Source organism: Ranitomeya variabilis, chromosome 1 (assembly GCF_051348905.1).
Source record: "Ranitomeya variabilis isolate aRanVar5 chromosome 1, aRanVar5.hap1, whole genome shotgun sequence".
Classification (NCBI taxonomy): domain Eukaryota; kingdom Metazoa; phylum Chordata; class Amphibia; order Anura; family Dendrobatidae; genus Ranitomeya; species Ranitomeya variabilis.
In genome coordinates, this window is record NC_135232.1 from 1136179106 (window position 1) to 1136205714 (window position 26609).

Below are 26609 nucleotides of genomic sequence, written 5' to 3' on the forward strand. Positions count from 1 at the left end.
GGGGAGGGGATAGAGGAAGGTGACCTGGTGTCCAGTGAGGAGGAGTTAGAGGAAGGTGACCTGGTGTCCAGTGAGGAGGGGATAGAGGAAGGCGACCTGGTGTCCAGTGAGGAGGGGATAGAGGAAGGCGACCTGGTGTCCAGTGAGGAGGGGGTAGAGGAAGGCGACCTGGTGTCCAGTGAGGAGGGGGTAGAGGAAGGCGACCTGGTGTCCAGTGAGGAGGGGATAGAGGAAGGCGACCTGGTGTCCAGTGAGGAGGGGATAGAGGAAGGCGACCTGGTGTCCAGTGAGGAGGGGATAGAGGAAGGCGACCTGGTGTCCAGTGAGGAGGGGATAGAAGAAGGTGACTTGGTGTCCAGTGGGGATGGGGTATAGGAAGGCGACCTGGTGTCCAGTGAGGAGGGGGTATAGCAAGGTCACCTGGTGTACACTGGGGGTTATAGAAAGATGACCTGGTATCCAGTGGGAAGGGGTAGAGGAAAGTGACCTGGTGTCCAGTGGGGAGGGGATAGAGGAAGGTGACCTGGTGTCCAGTGAGGAGGAGTTAGAGGTAGGTGACCTGGTGTCCAGTGAGGAGGAGTTAGAGGAAGGCGACCTGGTGTCCAGTGAGGAGGGGGTAGAGGAAGGTGACCTGGTGTCCAGTGAGGAGGGGATAGAGGAAGGTGACCTGGTGTCCAGTGAGGAGGGGATAGAGGAAGGCGACCTGGTGTCCAGTGAGGAGGCGATAGAGGAAGGCGACCTGGTGTCCAGTGAGGAGGGGGTAGAGGAAGGCGACCTGGTGTCCAGTGAGGAGGGGGTATAGCAAGGTCACCTGGTGTACACTGGGGGTTATAGAAAGATGACCTGGTATCCAGTGGGAAGGGGTAGAGGAAAGTGACCTGGTGTCCAGTGGGGAGGGGATAGAGGAAGGTGACCAGGTGTCCAGTGAGGAGGAGTTAGAGGAAGGTGACCTGGTGTCCAGTGAGGAGGGGATAGAGGAAGGCGACCTGGTGTCCAGTGAGGAGGGGGTATAGCAAGGTCACCTGGTGTACACTGGGGGTTATAGAAAGATGACCTGGTATCCAGTGGGAAGGGGTAGAGGAAAGTGACCTGGTGTCCAGTGGGGAGGGGATAGAGGAAGGTGACCTGGTGTCCAGTGAGGAGGAGTTAGAGGAAGGTGACCTGGTGTCCAGTGAGGAGGGGATAGAGGAAGGCGACCTGGTGTCCAGTGAGGAGGGGATAGAGGAAGGCGACCTGGTGTCCAGTGAGGAGGGGATAGAGGAAGGCGACCTGGTGTCCAGTGAGGAGGGGATAGAGGAAGGCGACCTGGTGTCCAGTGGGGATGGGGTATAGGAAGGCGACCTGGTGTCCAGTAGGAGGAGGTAGAGAAAGGCGACCTGGTGTCCAGTGAAGAGGGGTTAGAGGAAGGCGACCTGGTGTCCAGTGAAGAGGTCTTATATAGGAACGTGACCTGGTGTCCATTAGGATAACTGGGAAGATGTCCAGTGGGGAAAGGGAAACAAGTCATTTATGCAGCACAAAGTGATAAGATGTACCTTAGGTAATTAGTTTGCCATCCACAGTGAAGACGCCGCAGATAAGGACCCTGCCAGATTACTAGTATACAGTGTTCACCTATCGTCTTGCTACTTGGACAGTCTTGCCTCGGTTTCTGCTTGGATTAGTACAAGGTGAAGGTACAACTACACCAAGAATTGCAATGTCCACAGCCCCCAAAACATCAGGATATTCAGGACCCTGCGCTGCTCCGCACCACGGACAGGAGCAATAATACAATAAAACATCCTATTTCTATATGAAGTAAAGCCTTTTAATATTTACTTTCTAATGCTTGTCTTCTCTTCAACACATTTGTTGCCAAGATCTTGTCAAAATGTTGCAGATAATCCTATAATGCCTATGCACAGCGTCGCTGAAGAAATAATTGGCTCCTGCTTTGCTGCTTTCCGCTTCTACAAAGCTCAGGATAACACAGTCTGTACAGACATCTCATGTGTTACAGGGGGATTCATCCTCAGCAACAACAAAAATCACACAAGGCTTCTAACCCTCCTGGAAAGCACATGAAGGCGCAGGAGTCCGGACAACAAAAAGTGCATGCAGCAGATTAACCTTCTAAGACAGGGGCAATTAAAATTCCCCGAGGGGCCACATGAGATATGGTGACTTCAGCCTATAGGTTCAGACCTCTGCATCAGTTAATTCTGCTCAATATTAATACATTATAATTACTGTATATTAATATTAATTCTCCACATCACATCCACAGTGGTGACATGAGACTCACATAGCCTCTGATATACAGCATTTGTCCCACATCACCCCTTATATAGAGCATTTGCCTCATATCGCCTCCCTATATACATAATGAGCCCCCACATAACCTCCTATATACAGCATGAGCCTCACATAGCCTCTTATATACAGTGTGAGCCTCACATAGCCTCTTATATACAGTGTGAGCCCCACATAGCCTCTTATATACAGTGTGAGCCCCACATAGCCTCTTATATACAGTGTGAGCCCCCACATAGCCTCCTATATACAGTGTGAGCCTCACATAGCCTCTTATATACAGTGTGAGCCCCACATAGCCTCTTATATACAGTATGAGCCCCACATAGCCTCTTATATACAGTGTGAGCCCCCACATAGCCTCTTATATACAGCATGAGCCTCACATAGCCTCTTATATACAGTGTGAGCCCCCACATAGCCTCCTATATACAGTGTGAGCCTCACATAGCCTCTTATATACAGTGTGAGCCCCACATAGCCTCTTATATACAGTGTGAGCCCCACATAGCCTCTTATATACAGTGTGAGCCCCACATAGCCTCTTATATACAGTGTGAGCCCTCACATAGCCTCTTATATACAGTGTGAGCCCCACATAGCCTCTTATATACAGTGTGAGCCCCACATAGCCTCTTATATACAGCGTGAGCCTCACATAGCCTCTTATATACAGCGTGAGCCTCACATAGCCTCTTATATACAGTGTGAGCCCCCACATAGCCTCTTATATACAGTGTGAGCCCCACATAGCCTCTTATATACAGCGTGAGCCCCACATAGCCTCTTATATACAGCGTGAGCCTCACATAGCCTCTTATATACAGCGTGAGCCTCACATAGCCTCTTATATACAGCGTGAGCCTCACATAGCCTCTTATATACAGTGTGAGCCTCACATAGCCTCTTATATACAGCGTGAGCCTCACATAGCCTCTTATATACAGCGTGAGCCTCACATAGCCTCTTATATACAGTGTGAGCCCCACATAGCCTCTTATATACAGCGTGAGCCTCACATAGCCTCTTATATACAGCGTGAGCCTCACATAGCCTCTTATATACAGTGTGAGCCTCACATAGCCTCTTATATACAGCGTGAGCCTCACATAGCCTCTTATATACAGCGTGAGCCTCACATAGCCTCTTATATACAGCGTGAGCCTCACATAGCCTCTTATATACAGCGTGAGCCTCACATAGCCTCTTATATACAGCGTGAGCCTCACATAGCCTCTTATATACAGTGTGAGCCCCACATAGCCTCTTAAAAACAGTGTGAGCCCCACATAGCCTCTTATATACAGCGTGAGCCTCACATAGCCTCTTATATACAGCATGAACCTCACATAGCCTCTTATATACAGCATGAGCCTCACATAGCCTCTTATATACAGTGTGAGCCTCACATAGCCTCTTATATACAGCATGAGCCCCACATAGCCTCTTATATACAGCATGAACCTCACATAGCCTCTTATATACAGCATGAGCCTCACATAGCCTCACTGCTTCAACAGCAGTCTTGAGTCGAATCGTAAGCAAGAGTATGTGGGGATAAAAATGCACCCTCGCCCTTTACCCAAGAAAAGGACATTTTCAAAGTTTTTCTATCTAACAAGACCAACAATGATCCATTTACTTTCTAAGCTCCATCCCAGTGGGGTCCTAAACTTAACTATTGTAACCTAAAGATAAGCAAGATTTTTTTTTCAACAGCGGAGGGTAATGTTCCTTTAACACAAGAAATGAGGAATTTTGAAAGTTTGTTTCACATAAGAGCAAATATTCTTTCATTTTGTAAGCTCCACCCCTGAGGAGTCCTGAGTTCTGAGCCCAACTATGATTGCATAACTTGAAGGTAAGAACGATTTATTTTTTTTTTGGGGGGGGGGGATAGGAGAGAACACAACATGCCTTTAACCCAAGTAAAGGGGAATTTTTTTTAAGGTTATAAGTCACATATTGATGTTTTAATTGTTAAACTCCATCCTTGAGGAGTCCTAAGCCCAACAATGATTGTGTAGTCTAAAAGCAAACAAGATTTTTTTTTTTTTTTAGGTGGGGGGTGGCTGTGTTTAAAAATATAATCATAACCTAAGATAAAAGGAGTAAGCAAATATTGTGCTTTTATTTTTTCTCTCCACCCCTGAGGAACCCTGAGGTAAAAAATGATTATGAAATCTGAAAGTAAGCAAAAGTTTTTGAGGTTATAAAATGTGCCCTTAATCCAAGAAAAGGGGAATTTTGAAAGCTGTTCTTCTTTTCACATGAGAGGAAATATTGTTCTTTCATTTCTATTTGTAAGCAAGCTCCACCCCCAAGGAGTCCAATCATAGTTGTGTAACCTAAAGATGTGCAAGACCTTTTTTTGCGGGAGGGATTGATAATTTGCCCCTATGTCAATAAAAAAAAAAAGAATGTTCAAAGTTTGTGTTTCACACAAGAACAAATACTGTTCTTTTATCTTTGTAAGCTCCACCCCTGAGGATTCTTTGAAGAAATAAATAATGAATATTGATAACGGTTTACTTTCTAATATAGTGGTATTACAACGAGTTAGTCATTTGGATATAGGATTGTTATCATAACAACATTTATTGCTACTGGAATTTCTAAGTTGCTGCAGATGCCCCGCAAACCCATCAGCTGCTGTTTATAGCAGTCAGATAAGGTAACTCCTTGGTAACAGGCAGAATTTCTGATGATATTGGGGAAATTTTGCATTTTTCTCAGAAGCTCTGAGAAGTGTTAATGTGTCTTAATAATTTTTTTATCATTTTCCCCTTGCTTGACCTTACAAAATGAACACCGTAATTGATTTTTGCTGTTGCCATGTTGTACCTGTTGTAAGGTGGAAATCTTTTGGAGAGATGATGAAAAGCTGAAGTCGAAAGAACTCGGAGGTCTTGAAGATTTTCTGCTCGAAATCTTCAAAAGAAACTATTGAGTCAAGCAGCTGCCAAGTCGGGTCATCGGGCCAATGAGTTTCTATGAAATCCTCGGGGTCAGTGAGGAAGAAAAAGTCTTCATATCTAAAAGAAACAAGAGTTGTCAGTTAACCCTTCCTCATCGCAGGGCCTTAAAGGGATGACGGCCAGAATATGGATCCTCTCTCTATGTAATCTTTATGCTCTCCCGATATTAGTAGAAGTATCTTTACTGGCTTTCTCCCCAACTTCAAGAAGATAAGAAAAGTGTCTTTCTATGATTCCGCAGCGCTGCATGCAAAAAAAAATTCTATATTTGGTAGACCATAGTCTATAGGCTGCATAGAATTACAGTGAGCACCATGATTACTGCCGGCCCCTCCATAAAATACAGAAGGTCCAGATAATGAATGGGAAGTAAATGTGTGGCCCAAGTGATAAAGGAACCACATGACGTCTGATATACTGCACCCCCAGAACATCCGCTAGATGGGAAATACTAAAAGTTGTCGTCTGCCATAGCCAGACCGCATTACTATAAGGAATAATCCTCCTTTCAGAGCGGAATAAAGCTTTGTGCCGCATTACACATCATCCCATATCCCCAATATACAGCGTGCATTACTAAGCCTAGTGTACAAGATCAAAACATAGTGCCAAACAGTGACAATAAAATATCATGCTATCACCATACAATAACTAAACATAATAATAAAAATAATTCTGCCAGTGTCACCACATCCTGCTACTACCTAAATAGCAATTGTGCTATTGTCATACTATGCTACCGCTATAGAGTGTCAAAATACTAATGCCCTATGAAGCACTGTACCATAGTACCACCATACAATGCTACAAATAATGCCATCAATCACCTGACCATACTACCACCATACAGGGCTATCTCCCTTCTATACTACCACCATACAGCGCTATCTCCCTACCATACTACCACCATACAGCGCTATCACCCTACCATATTACCACCATACAGCGCTATCACCCTACCATACTACCACCATACAGCGCTATCTCCCTACCATATTACCACCATACAGCGCTATCTCCCTACCATACTACCACCATACAGCGCTATCTCCCTACCATACTACCACCATACAGCGCTATCTCCCTACCATACTACCACCATACAGCGCTATCTCCCTACCATACTACTCACCATACAGCGCTATCTCCCTTCTATACTACCACCATACAGTGCTATCTCCCTACCATACTACCACCATACAGCGCTATCTCCCTACCATACTACCACCATACAGCGCTATCACCCTACCATATTACCACCATACAGCGCTATCACCCTACCATACTACCACCATACAGCGCTATCTCCCTACCATATTACCACCATACAGCGCTATCTCCCTACCATACTACCACCATACAGCGCTATCTCCCTACCATACTACCACCATACAGCGCTATCTCCCTACCATACTACCACCATACAGCGCTATCTCCCTACCATACTACCACCATACAGCGCTATCTCCCTACCATACTACTCACCATACAGCGCTATCTCCCTTCTATACTACCACCATACAGTGCTATCTCCCTACCATACTACCACCATACAGCGCAATCTCTCTACCACACTACTCACCATACAGCGCTATCTCCCTTCTATACTACCACCATACAGCGCTATCTCTCTACCATACAACCACCATACAGTGCTATCACCCTACCATACTACCACCATACAGCGCTATCATCATACCATACTACCACCATACAGCGCTATCACCCTACCATACTACCACCATACAGTGCTATCTCCCTACCATACTACCACCATACAGCGCTATCTCCCTACCATACTACCACCATACAGCGCTATCACCCTACCATACTACCACCATACAGCGCTATCTCCCTACCATACTACCACCATACAGCGCTATCACCCTACCATACTACCACCATACAGTGCTATCTCCCTACCATACTACCACCATACAGCGCTATCTCCCTACCATACTACCACCATACAGCGCTATCACCCTACCATACTACCACCATACAGCGCTATCTCCCTACCATACTACCACCATACAGCGCTATCACCCTACCATACTACCACCATACAGCGCTATCTCCCTACCATACTACCACCATACAGCGCTATCACCCTACCATACTACCACCATACAGTGCTATCTCCCTACCATACTACCACTTTACAGCGCTATCTCCCTACCATACTACCACCATACAGTGCTATCTCCCTACCATACTACCACCATACAGCGCTATCACCCTACCATACTACCACCATACAGTGCTATCTCCCTACCATACTACCACTATACAGCGCTATCTCCCTACCATATTACCACCATACAGCGCTATCACCATACTATACTACCACCTTACAGTTATATGTCCCTACCATACTACCTTAGGTGGCTCAGTGGTTAGTCCTGTAGTTTTGCATTGCTGAGGTCGTGTGTTCACTATAGACAATATCTGCAGGCAGTTTGTATGTTCTCTTAGTACTTGCATGGATCTTCAGCGCCGCCTCCACTACTGTGCATGATTGTGATCTAACCTTGGTATAAATATTCCCTCCTGCAGGTCCACAGTCCCGGACCCCCAGCAGGCGTCCAGGAGGTACCACTGTCCCGCCAGCTCCACTGCGTTCCACATATGGTTAGACTTCGTCCTGTGGGAACTGACGCCGTCATAGGACTCGGCAGCACGGCTGAAGCCAGAAATCTCTCTGCAGCATATTCCAGTTTCCCTGTTTGAAAGAATATTCATACAGTAACTGTATTTTAGGCAAATCATTTCCAGTCTTAGACCTTGTTCTCATGTGAGGGAGTGCTAGGGCCATAGTCTTGGCTGAGAATATCTGTTTACACATGCCCTGGCCTCCCGGCACATGAAAACAATGTTCCCTTTTCAGCGTACCTTCGGCTATACCTCCTGCACCATCAGGGTCCCATCTCCCAGGGTGTCCCCATGATGTACCAACCCGTTCGGTACTTCAGCATCCTCACTGTCTGGCTTAACTACTTTCAGGAGTTCCCCTGTCCGTTTCGACCCAGACATAAAAGGCATCTGCCCACGTAGTAAGCTGCCACATCTTGGAGCGACCTGCGTTTCTGTTCTGCTGTGACTTCTGCTCTCATTGCTGCTTTTACTTCTGCTGTAACCTTCGGCCACTGTCCAGCCCTGGACCTACTGGGCTCTTAACTTGAACGTTGCGGAGTCACTGCACTGTCTCGGACTCTAAAGCCCTACAGGACGCCTTGGGCTCCCTGGGTCTTCTGACTAAATACAGGAAATGCTCCTGGCTTACCCATAGCAGACTCCTCCTATTAGTTAACTATATACACTATTGTGCCTATGTGACCCCATCTTGTGGGCTAACTTAAGTACTGCACTTTCCCTACAACATACATATTTACACTACACTATACATTAATGGCATTACAACACATACATGACATAACACAAACACAGGCATAAACGCTGTGGGTTTTGTGACGAAAATCTGCTCCATCTATCAGTCCATGTAAAGTGGATGTGATTTGCTGAAAACTGACGGACATTGTGTGTAAAGACGATTCAGAACTGTGCATTTTTGGTTTATTTTTTGTGTACCTGCACATTTTACTAAATGTATAATACCGCACATTTCTTCTATGGTCACATACCTGCACATTATACTAAATGTATAATACCGCACATTTCTTCTATGGTGGTCATATCTGCACATAATGCTGTATGTATAATACCGCACATTTCTTCTATGGTCACATACCTGCACATTATACTAAATGTATAATACCGCACATTTCTTCTATGGTGGTCATATCTGCATATAATGCTGTATGTATAATACCGCACATTTCTTCTATGGTCACATACCTGCACATTTTACTGGATGTATAATACTGCACATTTCTTCTCTGGCGGTCATATCTGCACACTGTACTGGATGTATAATACCTCACATTTCTTCTATGGTCACATACCCGCACATAATAATGTATGTATAATACCACACATTTCTTCTATGGTGGTCATATCTGCACATAATACCGTATGTACAGTATTATACCGCACATTTCTTCTCTGGCGGTCATACCTGCACATTATACTGGATGTATAATACCGCACATTTCTTCTATGGTCACATACCTGCACATAATACCGTATGTTTAATACCACACATTTCTTCTATGGTGGTCATATCTGCACATAATACTGTATGTATAATACCGCACATTTCTTCTATGGTCACATTCCTGCACATTATACTGGATGTATAATACCGCACATTTCTTCTCTGGCGGTCATACCTGCACACTGTACTGGATGTATAATACCACACATTCCTTCTATGGTCACATACCTGCACATTATACTGGATGTATAGTACCGCACATTTCTTCTCTGGCGGTCATACCTGCACACTGTACTGGATGTATAATACCACACATTTCTTCTATGGTCACATACCTGCACATTATACTGGATGTATAATACCGCACATTTCTTCTATGGTCACATACCTGCACATAATACCGTATGTATAATACCGCACATTCCTTCTATGGTCACATACCTGCACATAATAATGTATGTATAATACCGCACATTTCTTCTATTGTCTCCATACCTGCACATAATACCATATGTATAATACTGCACATTTCTTCTATGGTCACATACTTGCACATAATAATGTATGTGTAATACCGAACATTTCTTCTATGGTTGCCATACCTGCACATAATACCGTATGTATAATACCGCACATTTCTTCTATGGTCACATACCTGCATATAATAATGTATGTATAATACCGCACATTTCTTCTATTGTCTCCATACCGGCACATAATACCGTATGTATAATACCGCACATTTCTTCTATGGTCACATACCTGCACATAATAATGTATGTGTAATACCGCACATTTCTTCTATGGTCACATACCTGCACATAATAATGTATGTGTAATACCGCACATTTCTTCTATGGTCACATACCTGCACATAATAATGTATGTGTAATACCGCACATTTCTTCTATGGTCACATACCTGCACATAATACCGTATGTATAATACCGCACATTTCTTCTATGGTCACATACCTGCACATAATACCGTATGTATAATACCGCACATTTCTTCTATGGTCACATACCTGCACATAATACCGTATGTATAATACCGCACATTTCTTCTATGGTCACATACCTGCACATAATACCGTATGTATATTACTGCACATTTCTTCTATGGTCACATACCTGCACAAAATACCGTATGTATAATACCGCACATTTCTTCTATGGTCACATACCTGCACATAATACCGTATGTATAATACCGCACATTTCTTCTATGGTCACATACCTGCACATAATACCGTATGTATAATACCGCACATTTTTTCTATGGTCACATACCTGCACACTGTACTGGATGTATAATACCGCACATTTCTTCTATGGTCACATACCTGCACATAATAATGTATGTGTAATACCGCACATTTCTTCTATGGTCACATACCTGCACATAATAATGTATGTGTAATACCGCACATTTCTTCTATGGTCACATACCTGCACATAATACCGTATGTATAATACCGCACATTTCTTCTATGGTCACATACCTGCACATAATACCGTATGTATAATACCGCACATTTCTTCTATGGTCACATACCTGCACATAATACCGTATGTATAATACCGCACATTTCTTCTATGGTCACATACCTGCACATAATACCGTATGTATATTACCGCACATTTCTTCTATGGTCACATACTTGCACATAATACCGTATGTATAATACCGCACATTTCTTCTATGGTCACATACCTGCACATAATAATGTATGTGTAATACCGCACATTTCTTCTATGGTCACATACCTGCACATAATAATGTATGTGTAATACCGCACATTTCTTCTATGGTCACATACCTGCACATAATACCGTATGTATAATACCGCACATTTCTTCTATGGTCACATACCTGCACATAATACCGTATGTATATTACCGCACATTTCTTCTATGGTCACATACCTGCACATAATACCGTATGTATAATACCGCACATTTCTTCTATGGTCACATACCTGCACACTGTACTGGATGTATAATACCGCACATTTCTTCTATGGTCACATACCTGCACATTTCCATACACAGACCAGCGTACCCGGCGCACACTCCTCTCCTCTTCTCCAGAACATCCTCTGTTCTGTACAATTTCTGAGAACTTCCTAGAAATCCTTTCACATCATAACCTTGGGAAGAGAAGATCAATCGTTGCAGTCACATGCAGTTTAATATGATTACACCGGGCGCCGTGCTCACCCATCGACATGAATTGTGACAGTAATTCTGAGTAATGGGGCTAAAAATGATTATCTGTTCACACGAGATGCAGATACTAACATGAGGAAGCAGAAGACATATTCAGACTTTATTCATGTAGTTCCTATAATATTTTCTAAAATACAGCAGGCCTCAGTTACCAAAAATGTTCAGCTGTCATGGCACCCATAGCAACCAATCAGAGCACAGCTTTCATTTTTTAGACTGCCCCGGAAATATGAAAGCTGCACTTTGATTGGTTGTTTAGCTCAACAAAGACAGTTTTACCGTTCGGTAGGTTGGATAAATGAGGCCTATATGACTTGGCGTCACCGTGACATCCTGCCAGGATTCAGCCTGGTGCTCAGAGGTGTAACTGGAGGCTCCTTGGCCTCAAAGCAGAATATGTAAAATATGTGACAGCCGTCCCAAATTTAGTGAAACTTTTCCAGATTTGGGGAGCTGTCCCACTGTCCCAGGAGGTCAGCGGTATGTCCCAATTTCCACTCTGCGTCCTCAGGACACAGATACAGATCAATACATGATGGAGCAGAAAGCCGTCTGTGCCACGTGCACTGTGTGAGGCTCGGCAGAGGAGGCTCGATGACTTCACTGAAAGCACCTGCTGCCCTGGGCCTCATGCAACCCTGACCGCAGCAGAGCTGCACATCTCCTCCGCTCGTCGTACAGGACCAGTGTGTTGGTGGGGCACCTTAGGGCATTACAATGTGAGGGCAAGAAACTATGGGGTGGAGCAACATAAAGTGAAGGGGTATTGTGGGGGGCAGCTGGGGTATGTGTGTCGGGGGACACTAGGCTGTGTGTGGGAAACACTATAGTGGGAACATCATACTGTACACTGTGGGAGAAACATCATACTGTGTGTGAGGAATGTACTGTGGGGACATCATACTGTGTGTGGGGGATGTACTGTGGGGGCATCATACTGTGTATGGGAGAATGTACTGTGGAGACATCATACTGTGTGTGGGGAATGAACTGTGGAGACATCATACTGTGTGTGGGGAATGTACTGTGGAGACATCATACTATGTGCGGGGGAATGTACTGTGGAGACATTATACTGTGTGTGGGGGAATGTACTGTGGAGACATCATACTGTGTGGGGGGAATGTACTGTGGAGACATCATACTGTGTGTGGGGGAATGTACTGTGGAGACATCATACTGTGTGTGGGGGAATGTACTGTGGGGGCATCATACTGTGTATGGGAGAATTTACTGTGGAGACATCATACTGTGTGGGGAATGAATTGTGGAGACATCATACTGTGTGTGGGGGAATGTACTGTGGAGACATCATACTATGTGCAGGGGAATGTACTGTGGAGATAAAGCGCCCCCACACCGCCGCAGGGCCGAGGGGTACCCGGAGCCGGGCCTCTGGGTCTCAGTCCTGGAGTTGTCACGGTGGCTAGACCCGGTCCGTGGCCCTGTCTGTCAGTGGGGGACGTTTGGTGCAGTAAGTGGTGTTGTAACGGTGCAGTTGTGGGGAGCAGGTCGCGGTAAATAACGAGGACACCAGGTTGCAGTCTCTTTACCTCTTTACTGGAGATCTCTGAGTCCTCAGTCCAGAATACGGTTCACCAAGCTGCGCAAGTCCGGCCGGTCCAATGGCACCTCCAGAGTTCTCTTCACAGGTGGAAATCGGTGCCTTCCTTCTTAGCGCTATGTGTTGTAGTCCTTCCCTGCTGTGCTTACGGAAAGTACCCCACAACTGTTGTGTCTGTTTCTTAAGTTCCCTCACAACTCGATTAAATGATGTTCTTCTAATCGTCCGTCCCTTCCTGATGTTACAGTTAGAACGGCACCCGTTTGTCGGGTAGGCCTGGAGTTCTTCCGGGACCCTAGAGTCGCCCCTCTCCCGCAATTGCCTCCCAAGACTTCATAGGTGATATGTGTTAGACAGCCCGCCTTAAACTGACTGTCCTGCCGCTGTTTAGAGTATTGCTTGAAGCTGAATGTTATAATACTCCCTCGGCGTTCCGGCCACCGGTAGTGCGCCTCAGTAGGGTGTTGCTCCGGTCTTACAGCACGACCCCTACTGGAATTCTCCTATCGCTTGATCTCGTTTCTCACTCAGCACAATCTATCTCGCTTCTAGTCCTTTCTTGGGCCCCGCCGCTTCCCGGAGCTGGCGCGGACCCGTTACGTTCTTTCCAATGCCAAGCCTCTGTCAGGATCCCACCCCTGACAGAGACCCTACTGTCTCTTCCTCCACAACACCCTCTGCCACTAGGTGTTGCTTCGTCCAATCCAGTCAGCTTTCTCATCTAACTTCCTGCCTGACCCCCAGTTTACCCACTATGGTGAGGAGTGGCCTAATGAATAGAACCCTTAGCTCCCCCCGGAGGCCCGGCTGTGAAATGTATTGGTGTCTGTGATACCTGATCAGATGAACTCCTTCAGTGCCATCGGACGCACCATGGCTCCCCATAGTGGCGGAGCCACAGTACTGCAACGACCAGGACTCTGGGGCGCTGCACTCCCCCCTGGTTAAACACAGTACTCCGGGACTGGGAAGAAAACAACAATACAAGTTAGCAAAAAGACATACAATTTTGTTGAGTGCAATGACAATAAGTATACTTGAACAGGCTTCCCTTTATGGGAGGTAAGGACACTTGAACGTTACAAACATGGCAAAAATATCATAGCAACATGCTATAATTAACTTTTCTTACCCAACCGGGTATTCTACTAAGTGCAAACATTATTAACCAATAATTTAACTTTGCCTTTAAGGATATACACTCTTAGTCCGCTAAAGACCTTCCTATAATCACATTACAAGGTATTTTTAACTTTTTCATTCTCCTACTTTGGATCTGCAGGACCGCCTGTCCTATCGGCACCAGACCTACTGCCTCTCCCTTCTGTTACAGGACCGCCCCGTTCAGCCAGGGCCTACTGCCTTTTCAACTACTATACACAGTATAGAACATAACTTTTCTTTCAGTTTGAGAACACCGAGCCGGCTCTACTTGGCTCCTATAAGGACTCACCCACTAACCCTTACGGGTTCACTTTCTGTCCTTAGTAACACTACTAACTTTCGATGGGGAACGCAGGGTTTACCTTCTATCCCCCCCCTTTTCTTATCAACATTATCAACTATCTTCTTTTCACAACATTAAACTTTCTCATTACTTCCTTTTTTTTCTTTCAGAGAACATTATCAGCATTCCTTTACAATTAACTAATGGCATACATATAACTTTTACATGTAAATATTATCATCATTTTCTTCCATTGACATTATTGCTACCGATCTTAAAGCAATATCACCATTTACGTGCAACAAATGAACATCCCCTTTAAGAGGGGACCAAATCTCTGTGAGGTAGCACATCTTCTCAAGCTACCAGTCCATACTCATCAAAGGTTCCAGTGCGGTATCTTCGCAAAGAGTCCTTGTTTAAGTAAAACCAGTAGGGAGCGCCTTTAATAAGGTGCAAACTATATACAAAAGAGTTCGGATCATGCACTGTTCATGATTCAGCAGTTTTTAAAACTTGTGCAAAACTTTTGGTAACAAAAACAAACAATAGGGATCCCGGGTCAACAAAGGGATCCATAAAAAAAAAGGGTTTAACCCTGGAAGGGTTATAGCAGCAGTACAGTAACTATTTACAGATTCATGGTATCGAGGTTTATTCTTTCAAGTCTGGGGGCGGTCTCCGTGAGTACTGCCCTCCTCCCGCCACCACATAAAGGGCATCTGCACCCTGGATAGGGGTCTGGGTACTCACGGTTCTCCTCGGAGTGATGGTCCGCAGACACTTGGCACACAGGGAGATCGGGGGAATGGCCGCAGGTCTTGGGGAATCATCAGGGGGTGGTAGTGTCACTTCCGGCTTGTATTTACGTACATGCAAGGCATACCACCCTTTATCCCCCCAGTGGCGGGTATACTTAACTCGGTCTCCTGGATAGAGATCCCGGCCTGGGTGTCCCTCAATGAGATGCGCCTCTACATCCCGCCGGTTTACAAACACTTCCAAGGCGAGACCGGGCTCCTTAATAAAGCCCCAACCTCCCTGCATCCGGAAGGTGTTCACCACGCCATATCGCTGCGGACCCCAATTCTCCTCAGTAGCCTGCCTGACTTGGGCTTTCTTCTGAAGGTCTTTCTCCCGCTCAGCCTGACGTCGGAGCTCCTTCTTGCGGGCCCACTCCTCTTCTTCCTGCCGCAGCCGTTGGCGGTATTCCCTCTGGCGGATGACCTCGACACTCTCCCCCTCCTCCTGGGCATCCCCTGGGAACCCCATCAGATTGGTAGTGGCCGCGCGGGTCCATTTGAAGGTTACCCATTCTCCCTGGAGCTGCGTGGGTTGTTTAATGGGCTGTAGGGGGCGATCGGCCGTCTGCAGAGTTTCCCAGGGCCTCTCGCATTCAATGCGGCTACACACCCGTCCGGGTGGTCGTGGTGGGGGCGAGTCTACATCCACCAATAGGGGCTCCTCAATCGCCACGCCCGGGTCGGCGCCGTTACCTGCTCCCGCCGCATCTCCGGTGTCAGTCTCCTCTGTAGTCGATGGTGAGAGCGATGCCTGGTGCGGCTCCTCGCCAGGGATGGTTGCTCGCTGGCACAGACTCCGGAACTGCCGGCACAGCTCCTCCACTTCCGCCCCGAGGATTTCCTGATTAGTGATGCAGCCTGGTAAAGACTCCGCCGGCTCCCATTGGTAGAACCTGGCACAGGTCTCCTCTCCCTCTCCGGGGTGGCTTCCGCGCTCCATGCTGCCAATCGGATTCTTCCTCGTGGTCTCCAGCAGTTCTTGTCCCTCCCCGTCCGGAGGGCGGCCTTTCTCTCCTCCACCATCCCACACTAGGAGGCGGGCCCTTCTCCTTGATGGGCATATTCTCTGGACATAGTAATAACGGTGAGGGGCGGGCTCCATTTTCGCGCCACTCTTCCAAGCTACGCCCACAAGGACACGCCCCATGCTCCCTGCGCGCCACATAGTGTTATAATGGCGGCGGTTTTGGCGGGGAATGTCGGGACACAGTCTTTGCAACATAATACAGTCCAAGCACGATAAATCACAGTTCCAAGGCACACATGACCTGATTCTTCAGGCTTAAGTAGATCCTGTTCGTGACACCAAGTTAAAGCGCCCCCACACCGCCGCAGGGCCGAGGGGTACCCGGAACCGGGCCTCTGGGTCTCAGTCCTGGAGTTGTCACGGTGGCTAGACCCGGTCCGTGGCCCTGTCTGTCAGTGGGGGACGTCCGGTGCAGTAAGTGGTGTTGTAACGGTGCAGTTGTGGGGTGCAGGTCGCGGTAAATAACGAGGACACCAGGTTGCAGTCTCTTTACCTCTTTACTGGAGATCTCTGAGTCCTCAGTCCAGAATACGGTTCACCAAGCTGCGCAAGTCCGGCCGGTCCAATGGCACCTCCAGAGTTCTCTTCACAGGTGGAAATCGGTGCCTTCCTTCTTAGCGCTATGTGTTGTAGTCCTTCCCTGCTGTGCTTACGGAAAGTACCCCACAACTGTTGTGTCTGTTTCTTAAGTTCCCTCACAACTCGATTAAATGATGTTCTTCTAATCGTCCGTCCCTTCCTGATGTTACAGTTAGAACGGCACCCGTTTGTCGGGTAGGCCTGGAGTTCTTCCGGGACCCTAGAGTCGCCCCTCTCCCGCAATTGCCTCCCAAGACTTCATAGGTGATATGTGTTAGACAGCCCGCCTTAAACTGACTGTCCTGCCGCTGTTTAGAGTATTGCTTGAAGCTGAATGTTATAATACTCCCTCGGCGTTCCGGCCACCGGTAGTGCGCCTCAGTAGGGTGTTGCTCCGGTCTTACAGCACGACCCCTACTGGAATTCTCCTATCGCTTGATCTCGTTTCTCACTCAGCACAATCTATCTCGCTTCTAGTCCTTTCTTGGGCCCCGCCGCTTCCCGGAGCTGGCGCGGACCCGTTACGTTCTTTCCAATGCCAAGCCTCTGTCAGGATCCCACCCCTGACAGAGACCCTACTGTCTCTTCCTCCACAACACCCTCTGCCACTAAGTGTTGCTTCGTCCAATCCAGTCAGCTTTCTCATCTAACTTCCTGCCTGACCCCCAGTTTACCCACTATGGTGGGGAGTGGCCTAATGAATAGAACCCTTAGCTCCCCCCGGAGGCCCGGCTGTGAAATGTATTGGTGTCTGTGATACCTGATCAGATGAACTCCTTCAGTGCCATCGGACGCACCATGGCTCCCCATAGTGGCGGAGCCACAGTACTGCAACGACCAGGACTCTGGGGCGCTGCAGAGACATTATACTGTGTGTGGGGGAATGTACTGTGGAGACATCATACTGTGTGGGGGGAATGTACTGTGGAGACATCATACTGTGTGTGGGGGAATATACTGTGGAGACATCATACTGTGTGTGGGGGAATGTACTGTGGGGATATCATACTGTGTGTGGGGGAATGTACTGTGGAGACATCATACTGTGTGTGGGGGAATGTACTGTGGGGGCATCATACTGTGTGTGGGGGAATGTACTGTGGGGACATCCTACTGTTTGTGGGGGAATGTACTGTGGGGACATCCTACTGTTTGTGGGGGAATGTACTGTGGAGACATCATACTGTGTGTGGGGGAATGTACAGTCATGGACAAAAATTTTGAGAATGAGACAAATATTAATTTTTCCAAAGTCTACTGCTTCATTTTTTCTAATGGCAATTTGCATATACTCCTGAATGTCAGAGTGATCAGCTTAACAGCAATTACTGTACTTGCAAAGTCAATATTTGTATGTGACATAAATTCCCCTTAAAGTATTAAATCTTTAATAGAATACCTTAACCCCTTCACCCCCGGAGCTTTTTCCGTTTTTCCATTTTCGTTTTTCGCTACCCTCCTTCCCAGAGCCATAACTTTTTAATTTTTCCGTCAATTTGGCCATGTGAGGGCTTATTTTTTGCGGGACGAGTTGTACTTTTGAACGACATCATTGGTTTTAGCATGTCGTGTACTAGAAAACGGGAAAAAAATTCCAAGTGCAGTGAAATTGCAAAAAAAGTGCAATCCCACACTTGTTTTTTGCTTGCCTATTTTGCTAGGTTCACTAAATGCTAAAACTGACCTGCCATTATGATTCTCCAGGTCACTACGAGTTTATAGACACCTAACATGACTAGGTTATTTTTCACCTAAGTGGTGAAAAAAAATTCCAAACTTTGCAAAAAACAAAACAAAACAAAATTGCGCCATTTTCCGATACTCGTAGCGTCTCCATTTTTCGTGATCTGGGGTCAGGTGAGGGCTTATTTTTTGCGTGCCGAGCTGGCGTTTTTAATGATAGCATTTTGGTGTAGATACGTTCTTTTGATCGCCCGTTATTGCATTTTAATGCAATGTCGTGGCGACCAAAAAAACGTAAATCTGGCGTTTCGAATTTTTTTCTCATTACGCCATATAGCGATCAGGTTAATGCTTTTTTTTTATTGATAGATCGGGCGATTCTGAACGCGGCGATACCAAATATGTGTAGGTTGGTTTTTTTTTTTATTGATTTATTTTGATTGGGGCGAAAGGGGGGTGATTTAAACTTTTATATTTTTTTTATTTTTTTCACATTTTTAAAAACTTTTTTTTTTTACTTTTGCCATGCTTCTATAGCCTCCATGGGAGGCTAGAAGCAGGCACAGCCCGATCGGCTCTGCTATGCAGCACCGATCATAAGATCGCTGCTACACAGCAGATTTGCAGGTGTGCTGTGAGCGCCGACCACAGGGTGGCGCTCACAGCCACCGGCAATCAGTAACCATAGAGGTCTCAAGGACCTCTATGGTTACCTTCCTGACACATCGCCGACCCCCGATCATGTGACGGGGGTCGGCGATGCGCTCATATCCGGCCGCACGGCCGGATGCGGTAGTTAAATGCCGCTGTCTGAGTTTGACAGCGGCATTTAACTAGTTAATAGCGGCGGGTGATCGCGATTTCACCCGCCGCTATTGCGCGCACATGTCAGCTGTAAAAAACAGCTGACATGTCGCGACTTTGATGTGCGCTCACCGCCGGAGCGCACATCAAAGCGGGGGTCCCGACATGTGACGTACTATACCGTCACATGTCGGGAAGGGGTTAAAAATACCACTTCCCAGTGAGAACAGAAAAAATATATATTGATATGGACTACAAAAAATGCTAGGTGCACCTAACCTGATAGATGACCCTCTGCTATACTGCTATCCCTGCCTGGCAGTGGAGGTTGGCACCCTGATAGAGTATTTGGCGCCCCCACTCCGCGGCGGCTGTAACCTGCTAGCCCTGTTGAATAACTAGCCAGCTATAGGTGAGAAAACAATGAGCAATTTAAAGATATGAAGAAAGCAGGAGTAGAAAAACTAAGGTGCACACTAAATAAGAACACTGTCAACCTCCATTCTTAAAATCCCACTAAAAACAATGTACTAGGGACATATAGCCAATTTGGCTAGTAAAATATTGATGTAGTTGTCCTCAGTACAGTTACAAAAAAAGGGCAAATAACTTTATGCATAATTAGTGGGAGAAAAAGGACAATTCTTTTTGACAGGAGGAAGGACATACGATATAAATGACCTGGTTCAGTCCAGATGATAGACTGTGCATGCCCACGCTTTCTTCATATCTTTAAATTGCTCATTGTTTTCTCACCTATAGCTGGCTAGTTATTCAACAGGGCTAGCAGGTTACAGCCGCCGCGGAGTGGGGGCGCCAAATACTCTATCAGGGTGCCAACCTCCACTGCCAGGCAGGGATAGCAGTATAGCAGAGGGTCATCTATCAGGTTAGGTGCACCTAGCATTTTTTGTAGTCCATATCAATATATATTTTTTCTGTTCTCACTGGGAAGTGGTATTTTTAAGGTATTCTATTAAAGATTTAATATTTTAAGGGGAATTTATGTCACATACTTTTTGATTTCCCTTTTGCATTTATAGTTTTCTTCAAAGTCAATATTTGCCCAGAAAATGAACTTTAACCCCCAAAACACATTTCAACATCATTGCAGTCCTGCCTTAAAAGGAGCAGCTAACATCGTTTTAGTGATTGATCCAGTAACACAGGTGTGGGTGTTGATGAGGACAGGGCTGGCGATCAATCAGTCATGATTAAGTAAGAATGACATCACTGGACACTTTAAAAGGAGGCTGGAGCTTGGTATCATTGTTTCTCTTCCGTTAACCATGGTTATCTCTAAAGAAACACGTGCAGCCATCATTGCACTGCACAAAAATGGCCTAACAGGGAAGAGTATCGCAGCTACAAAGATTGCACCTCAGTCAACAATCTATCGCATCATCAAGAACTTCAAGGAGAGAGCTTCCATTGTTGTCAAAAAGGCTCCAGGGCGCCCAAGAAAGACCAGCAAGTGCCAGGACTGTATCTTAGAACGGTTTCAGCTGCGGGATCGGACTACCAGCAGTGCCGAGCATGCTCAAGAATGGCAGCAGGCTGGTGTAAGTGCTTCTGCACGCACTGTGAGGTGGAGACTCTTTGAGCAAGGCCTGGTTTCAAGGAGGGCAGCAAAGAAGCCACTTCTCTCCAGAAAAAACATCAGGGACTGACTGATTCTGCAAAAGGTACAGGGAGTGGACTGCTGAGGACTGGGGCCAAGTCATTTTCTCTGATGAATCCCCTTTTTGATTGTTTGGGACATCTGGAAAACAGCTTATTCGGAGAAGAAGAGGTGAGCGCTACCACCAGTCTTGTCTCATGCCAACTGTAAAGCATCCTGAAACCATTCATGTGTGGGGTTGCTTCTCAGCCAAGGGAATCGGCTCACTCACAGTCTTGCCTAAAAACACAGCCATGAATAAAGAATGGTACCAGAATGTCCTCCAAGAGCAACTTCTCCCAACCGTCCAAGAGCAGTTTGGCGCCCAACAATGCCTTTTCCAGCATGATGGAGCACCTTGCCATAAAGCAAAGGTGATAACTAAATGGCTCATGGAACAAAACATAGAGATTTTGTGTCCATGGCCTGGAAACTTCCCAGATCTTAATCCCATTGAGAACTTGTGGTCAATCATCAAGAGACGGGTGGACAAACAAAAACCAACAAATTCTGGCAAAATGCAAGCATTGATTATGCAAGAATGGACTGCTATCAGTCAGGATTTGGTCCAGAAGTTGATTGAGAGCATGCCAGGGAGAATTGCAGAGGTCTTGAAGAAGAAAAGTCAACACTGCAAATATTGACTTGCTGCTAGTGTTGAGCGATACCTTCCGATATCGGAAAGTATCGGTATCGGAAAGTATCGGCCGATACCGACAAAGTATCGGATCTAATCCGATACCGATACCCGATCCCAATGCAAGTCAATGGGACGAAAATATCGGAATTAAAATAAACCCTTTCTTTCCTTGTAGGTTAATTCTACATGAAGGAAAACAACTAAGAATAATGTAGGATGTATTGGGGGAGGTGGCGGAGACATTAAAGGCACAGAGGTTTAGCCCAATCAAATAGAATATCAGGATTTTTATTTTTTTTTATGACGTTCGGCGTTAGAAAGATTTTGACTGTTATTTTTTCTTTTTTTATTTTGTCAGATATTGATGTTTCACTACTTCCACGCCCTTCACCTTCTTTTTTACTTCTCCCACACTTTCTTCTTCATTATCCTCATCATCAGCTTCTTTGACATCAACTTCTTCACCTTATTCATCTTCTTCTTCATCTTCTACCTATTATTTTTTTGGTTACATTGTTCATAGTCTTTTTATTTTACTATTATCTTCATCATATTCTACTTCTTCATCATATTCTTATTTGTGACAGGCATTCCCGTAGTTGTTATCTATAAAAGTTTGAAGATTACACCTTCTGTACTGCCTGTCACAAAACAGTTACATTTGTCCGCGTTCAGTTTGGCCTGCAGCATCAGGCTTTATCCAGGGGCACCACGAGGAGGAACGGACTCACCCCCATACACTGCTTAGTCTTCTTCTGCTTATAATTTAGATAATATCTTTTGCTCTGATATTTAGTCTTATGCTTAATGTTCTTCTGCTCTTTGTTCTGCAGCCTCTTGTTCTTCTGCTTCTCGGTCTTCCAGGTCGTCGTCGTCTCCAGGGTCGTCGTCTCCGGGGTCGTCATCGGGGTGGTCTTCAGGGTCGTCGTCTCTGGGGTCGTCGTCATCGGGGTGGTCTTCGGGGTCATCGTCTCCAGGGTCGTCGTCATCACGGTGGTTGTCGTCTCTGGTGTCGTCGTCATCTTAGGGGTGGTCTTCCGGGTCATCGTGTTTAGTCTCTTGAACTTGTAAATGTAGCAGAAGGTACAAGAAGGCTGAGAAAATGCCGAGAACCAGCTGATGGAACTGGAACTCGGATGGCTACCCGAAGGTCCAAGAGCCAATGGAACTACCGAGGACCAGCTGACGTTACTGGAACCCGGTTACTAAGCAGGAGGTACCCGTGCCTGAAAGCACTACCAAGGACCACCTGACGTTGGTGGAACTCGGATACCCAGAGGGAGGCACCTAAGCCAAAGGCTCTGCCCGGAACCAGCTGACGGTACTGGAACCAGGATGGGGAGCAGAAGGTACAAGAGCAAAAGACACTGCCGAGAACCAGCTGACGGTGCTGAAACCCGGATGGGTAGCCGAAGGTGCAAGAGCCAATGGAACTACCGAGGACCAGCTGACGTTACTGGAACCCGGTTACTAAGCAGGAGGTACCTGTGCCTGAAAGCACTACCAAGGACCACCTGACGTTGGTGGAACTCGGATACCCAGAGGGAGGCACCTAAGCCAAAGGCTCTGCCCGGAACCAGCTGATGGTACTGGAACCAGGATGGGGAGCAGAAGGTACAAGAGCAAAAGACACTGCCGAGAACCAGCTGACGGTGCTGGAACCCGGATGGGTAGCCGAAGGTCCAAGAGCCAATGGAACTACCGAGGACCAGCTGACGTTACTGGAACCCGGTTACTAAGCAGGAGGTACCCGTGCCTGAAAGCACTACCAAGGACCACCTGACGTTGGTGGAACTCGGATACCCAGAGGGAGGCACCTAAGCCAAAGGCTCTGCCCGGAACCAGCTGACGGTGCTGGAACCAGGATGGGGACCTATTCAAGCTTGTCTTCCTAGAGCCCCAACTAGCAGTGTTGGAGCAAAGGGTCAGCAGGAGGAGAGGGAGCAGAGTGTAGGCCGAAGCCTGCACTGGCGGCAGCTTTGGGTGTGTTGGTGTCTGCGTGGCTGTTGCAGGACACGTTGCCGGCTACACAGCAGGGGAACAGCTGGCGGTGCTGAACCCCACTGACACATTGGCTGGTGTTTTTCTCTGTGCAGCTAGCAGTACCGGGCCCCAACTGGCGGTGTTAGAGCCCAGGCTCTGCAGGGGGAGCAGAGTGTAGGCCGAAGCCTAATTGAACCAATTTCAAAGGTAACCTTTAACCCCCCCTCAGGTGTTACAAAGTAGAAGAGCCACAGCTTATGCAGCAGTAGTGCTGCACAAGTCAAAGGTTGCTCTTTTAATTTTTCTCCTTGCACACGCTGAATGAAACACGTATAACATTTAGCCCTTTATACAGTCAAACTGTGTTGGAGGCGCGAGTTCCCTTCGTAATGAGACGCAGCACAGATGTCAAGAATCCCACCTTGGTGCTGGGTGCAGCCTCCTGAGCGTTGTTATTTGCTGTACAGGAGTCTGCGCTGTCGTGTTATCCCCTGGCCTAGCGCTGTTAGCGCTGCCCATTTCTGACATCATTTAATGTCGGCCGGTGCGGTTCGCGATGACCATGATTCCCAGCCCCGCAGTGTCTTACCATTGTTAAAACACTGCGGGGCTGGGATTCATGGCCTGGCGCAGTACATATGTTCGCCTCTCACACTCGGGTCCTTACACCCGCTTCAGACTGTGCGGCGTCAGCTGATCCCTTATCGCATGCCACGGCCATGAAGCCGCACAGTCCGAAGAAGGCGGAAGGAGATGAGGGACAGGCGAACTGATGCACTGCTCATGCCCATCAAACACACCCTCGCAGTCCAAATAAATAAGACACCGAGGGGCGTTGTGTGGGTCAGGGCGGCCGCAGAGGCGCAGGCAGCCAAACAATGATGCCAGAAGACGGGCAGCGCTACCAAGGGGGTTGCAGCGTGTCATTACAAAGGAAGTCACACCTCCGGGATGGTTAAATGGTCACACAGAGGACACATTTTAGACGTGTTTTCAGTTCCACATGTGCGAGGAGAATACGTTTATGAGCCACCTTGCACACATGCAGCATTACTGCTGTACAAGGTGGCTGGAAAACATAGAAACGCCTGGGGGAGGGGGGACAGGTTCCCTTCAATTTCAGTTCTTGTGTCTGCGTGGCTGTCGCAGGACACGTTGCCGGCTACACAGCAGGGGAACAGCTGGCGGTGCTGAACCCCACTGACACATTGGCGAGGTGTTTTTCTCTGTGCAGCTAGCAGTACCGGGCCCCAACTGGCGGTGTTAGAGCCCAGGGTCAGCAGGAGGAGAGGGAGCAGAGTGTAGGCCGAAGCCTGCACTGGCGGCAGCTTTGGGTCTGTTGTGTCTGCGTGGCTGTTGCAGGACACGTTGCCGGCTGCACAGCAGGGGAACAGCTGGCGGTGCTGAACCCCACTGACACATTGGCTGGTGTTTTTCTCTGTGCAGCTAGCAGTACCGGGCCCCAACTGGCGGTGTTAGAGCCCAGGCTCTGCAGGGGGAGCAGAGTGTAGGCCGAAGCCTAATTGAACCAATTTCAAAGGTAGCCTTTAACCCCCCCTCAGGTGTTACAAAGTAGAAGAGCCACAGCTTATGCAGCAGTAGTGCTGCACAAGTCAAAGGTTGCTCTTTTAATTTTGCTCCTTGCACACGCTGAAAGGAACACGTATAACATTTAGGCCCTTACACAGTCAAACTGTTTTGGAGGCGTGAGTTCCCTTCGTAAGGAGACGCAGCACAGCTGACAAAAATGCCACCTTGGTGCTTTGCGCGGCCTCCTGAGCATCGTTATTTGTTGCACAGGAGTCTGCGCTGTCGTGTTATCCCTTGGCCTTGTGCTGTTAGCGCTGCCCGTCCTCTGACATCATTTGATGTCGGCCGGTGCGGTTCGCGATGACCATGAATCCCAGCCCCGCAGTGTCTTAACATTGTTAAAACACTGCGGGGCTGGGATTCATGGCCTGGCGCAGTACATATGTTCGCCTCTCGCTTGGGTTCTTACACCTGCTTCAGACTATGCGGCGTCAGCTGATCCCTTATCGCATGCCACGGCCATGAAGCCGCACAGTCCGAAGAAGGCGGAAGGAGATGAGGGACAGGCGAACTGATGCACTGCTCATGCCCATCAATCACACCCTCGCAGTCCACATAAATAAGACACCGAGGGGCGTTGTGTGGGGCAAGGCGGCCGCAGAGGCGCACCCAGCCAAACAATGATGCCAGAAGACGGGCAGCGTTACCAAGGAGCTTGTTGCGTGTCAATACAAAGGAAAATCACACCTGAGGGACGTTTTAATGGTCTCAGAGGACTCATTTTAGACGTGTTCCGTTCCCCATGGGCAAGGAGAATAAGTTTCTGAGCCACCTTGCACACATGCAGCATTACTGCTGTACAAGGTGGCTGTAAATCATAGAAACACCTGGGGGAGGGGGGACAGGTTCCCTTCAATTTCAGTTCTTGTGTCTGCGTGGTGGTCGCAGGACACGTTGCCGGCTACACAGCAGGGGAACAGCTGGCGGTGCTGAACCCCACTGACACATTGGCGAGGTGTTTTTCTCTGTGCAGCTAGCACATCTGGGCCCCAACTGGCGGTGTTAGAGCCCAGGGTCAGCAGGAGGAGCAGGGGGAGCGGAGTGTAGGCCGAAGCCTGCACTGGAGCAAGTTGAAAGGAAACCTTTAACCCCCCCCCCCCAGGCGTTTGTAGCTGAAAGAGCCATCGTGTACAGCACTAATGCTGGAAAAGGTAAACTTACCTCTTTTAATTATGGTCCTTGCACATGCTGAACCTAACACTTATGAAATG

At 47.3% G+C, this 26609-nt stretch overlaps 1 protein-coding gene across 1 annotated transcript in view; it reads right to left on the reverse strand.

Moving 5' to 3' along the window:
• The window catches only part of LOC143793069 (kyphoscoliosis peptidase-like), an 83063-nt gene that overhangs the window by 13948 nt on the left and 42506 nt on the right, over positions 1-26609 (reverse strand). Inside the window, exons 3-5 of the mRNA XM_077279681.1 lie at positions 11422-11539; positions 7804-7995; positions 5140-5330 (exon numbers count right to left, since the gene is read on the reverse strand). Coding sequence (XP_077135796.1) covers positions 5140-5330; positions 7804-7995; positions 11422-11539 — 501 coding nt within the window. The remainder of the gene's footprint in view (positions 1-5139; positions 5331-7803; positions 7996-11421; positions 11540-26609) is intronic.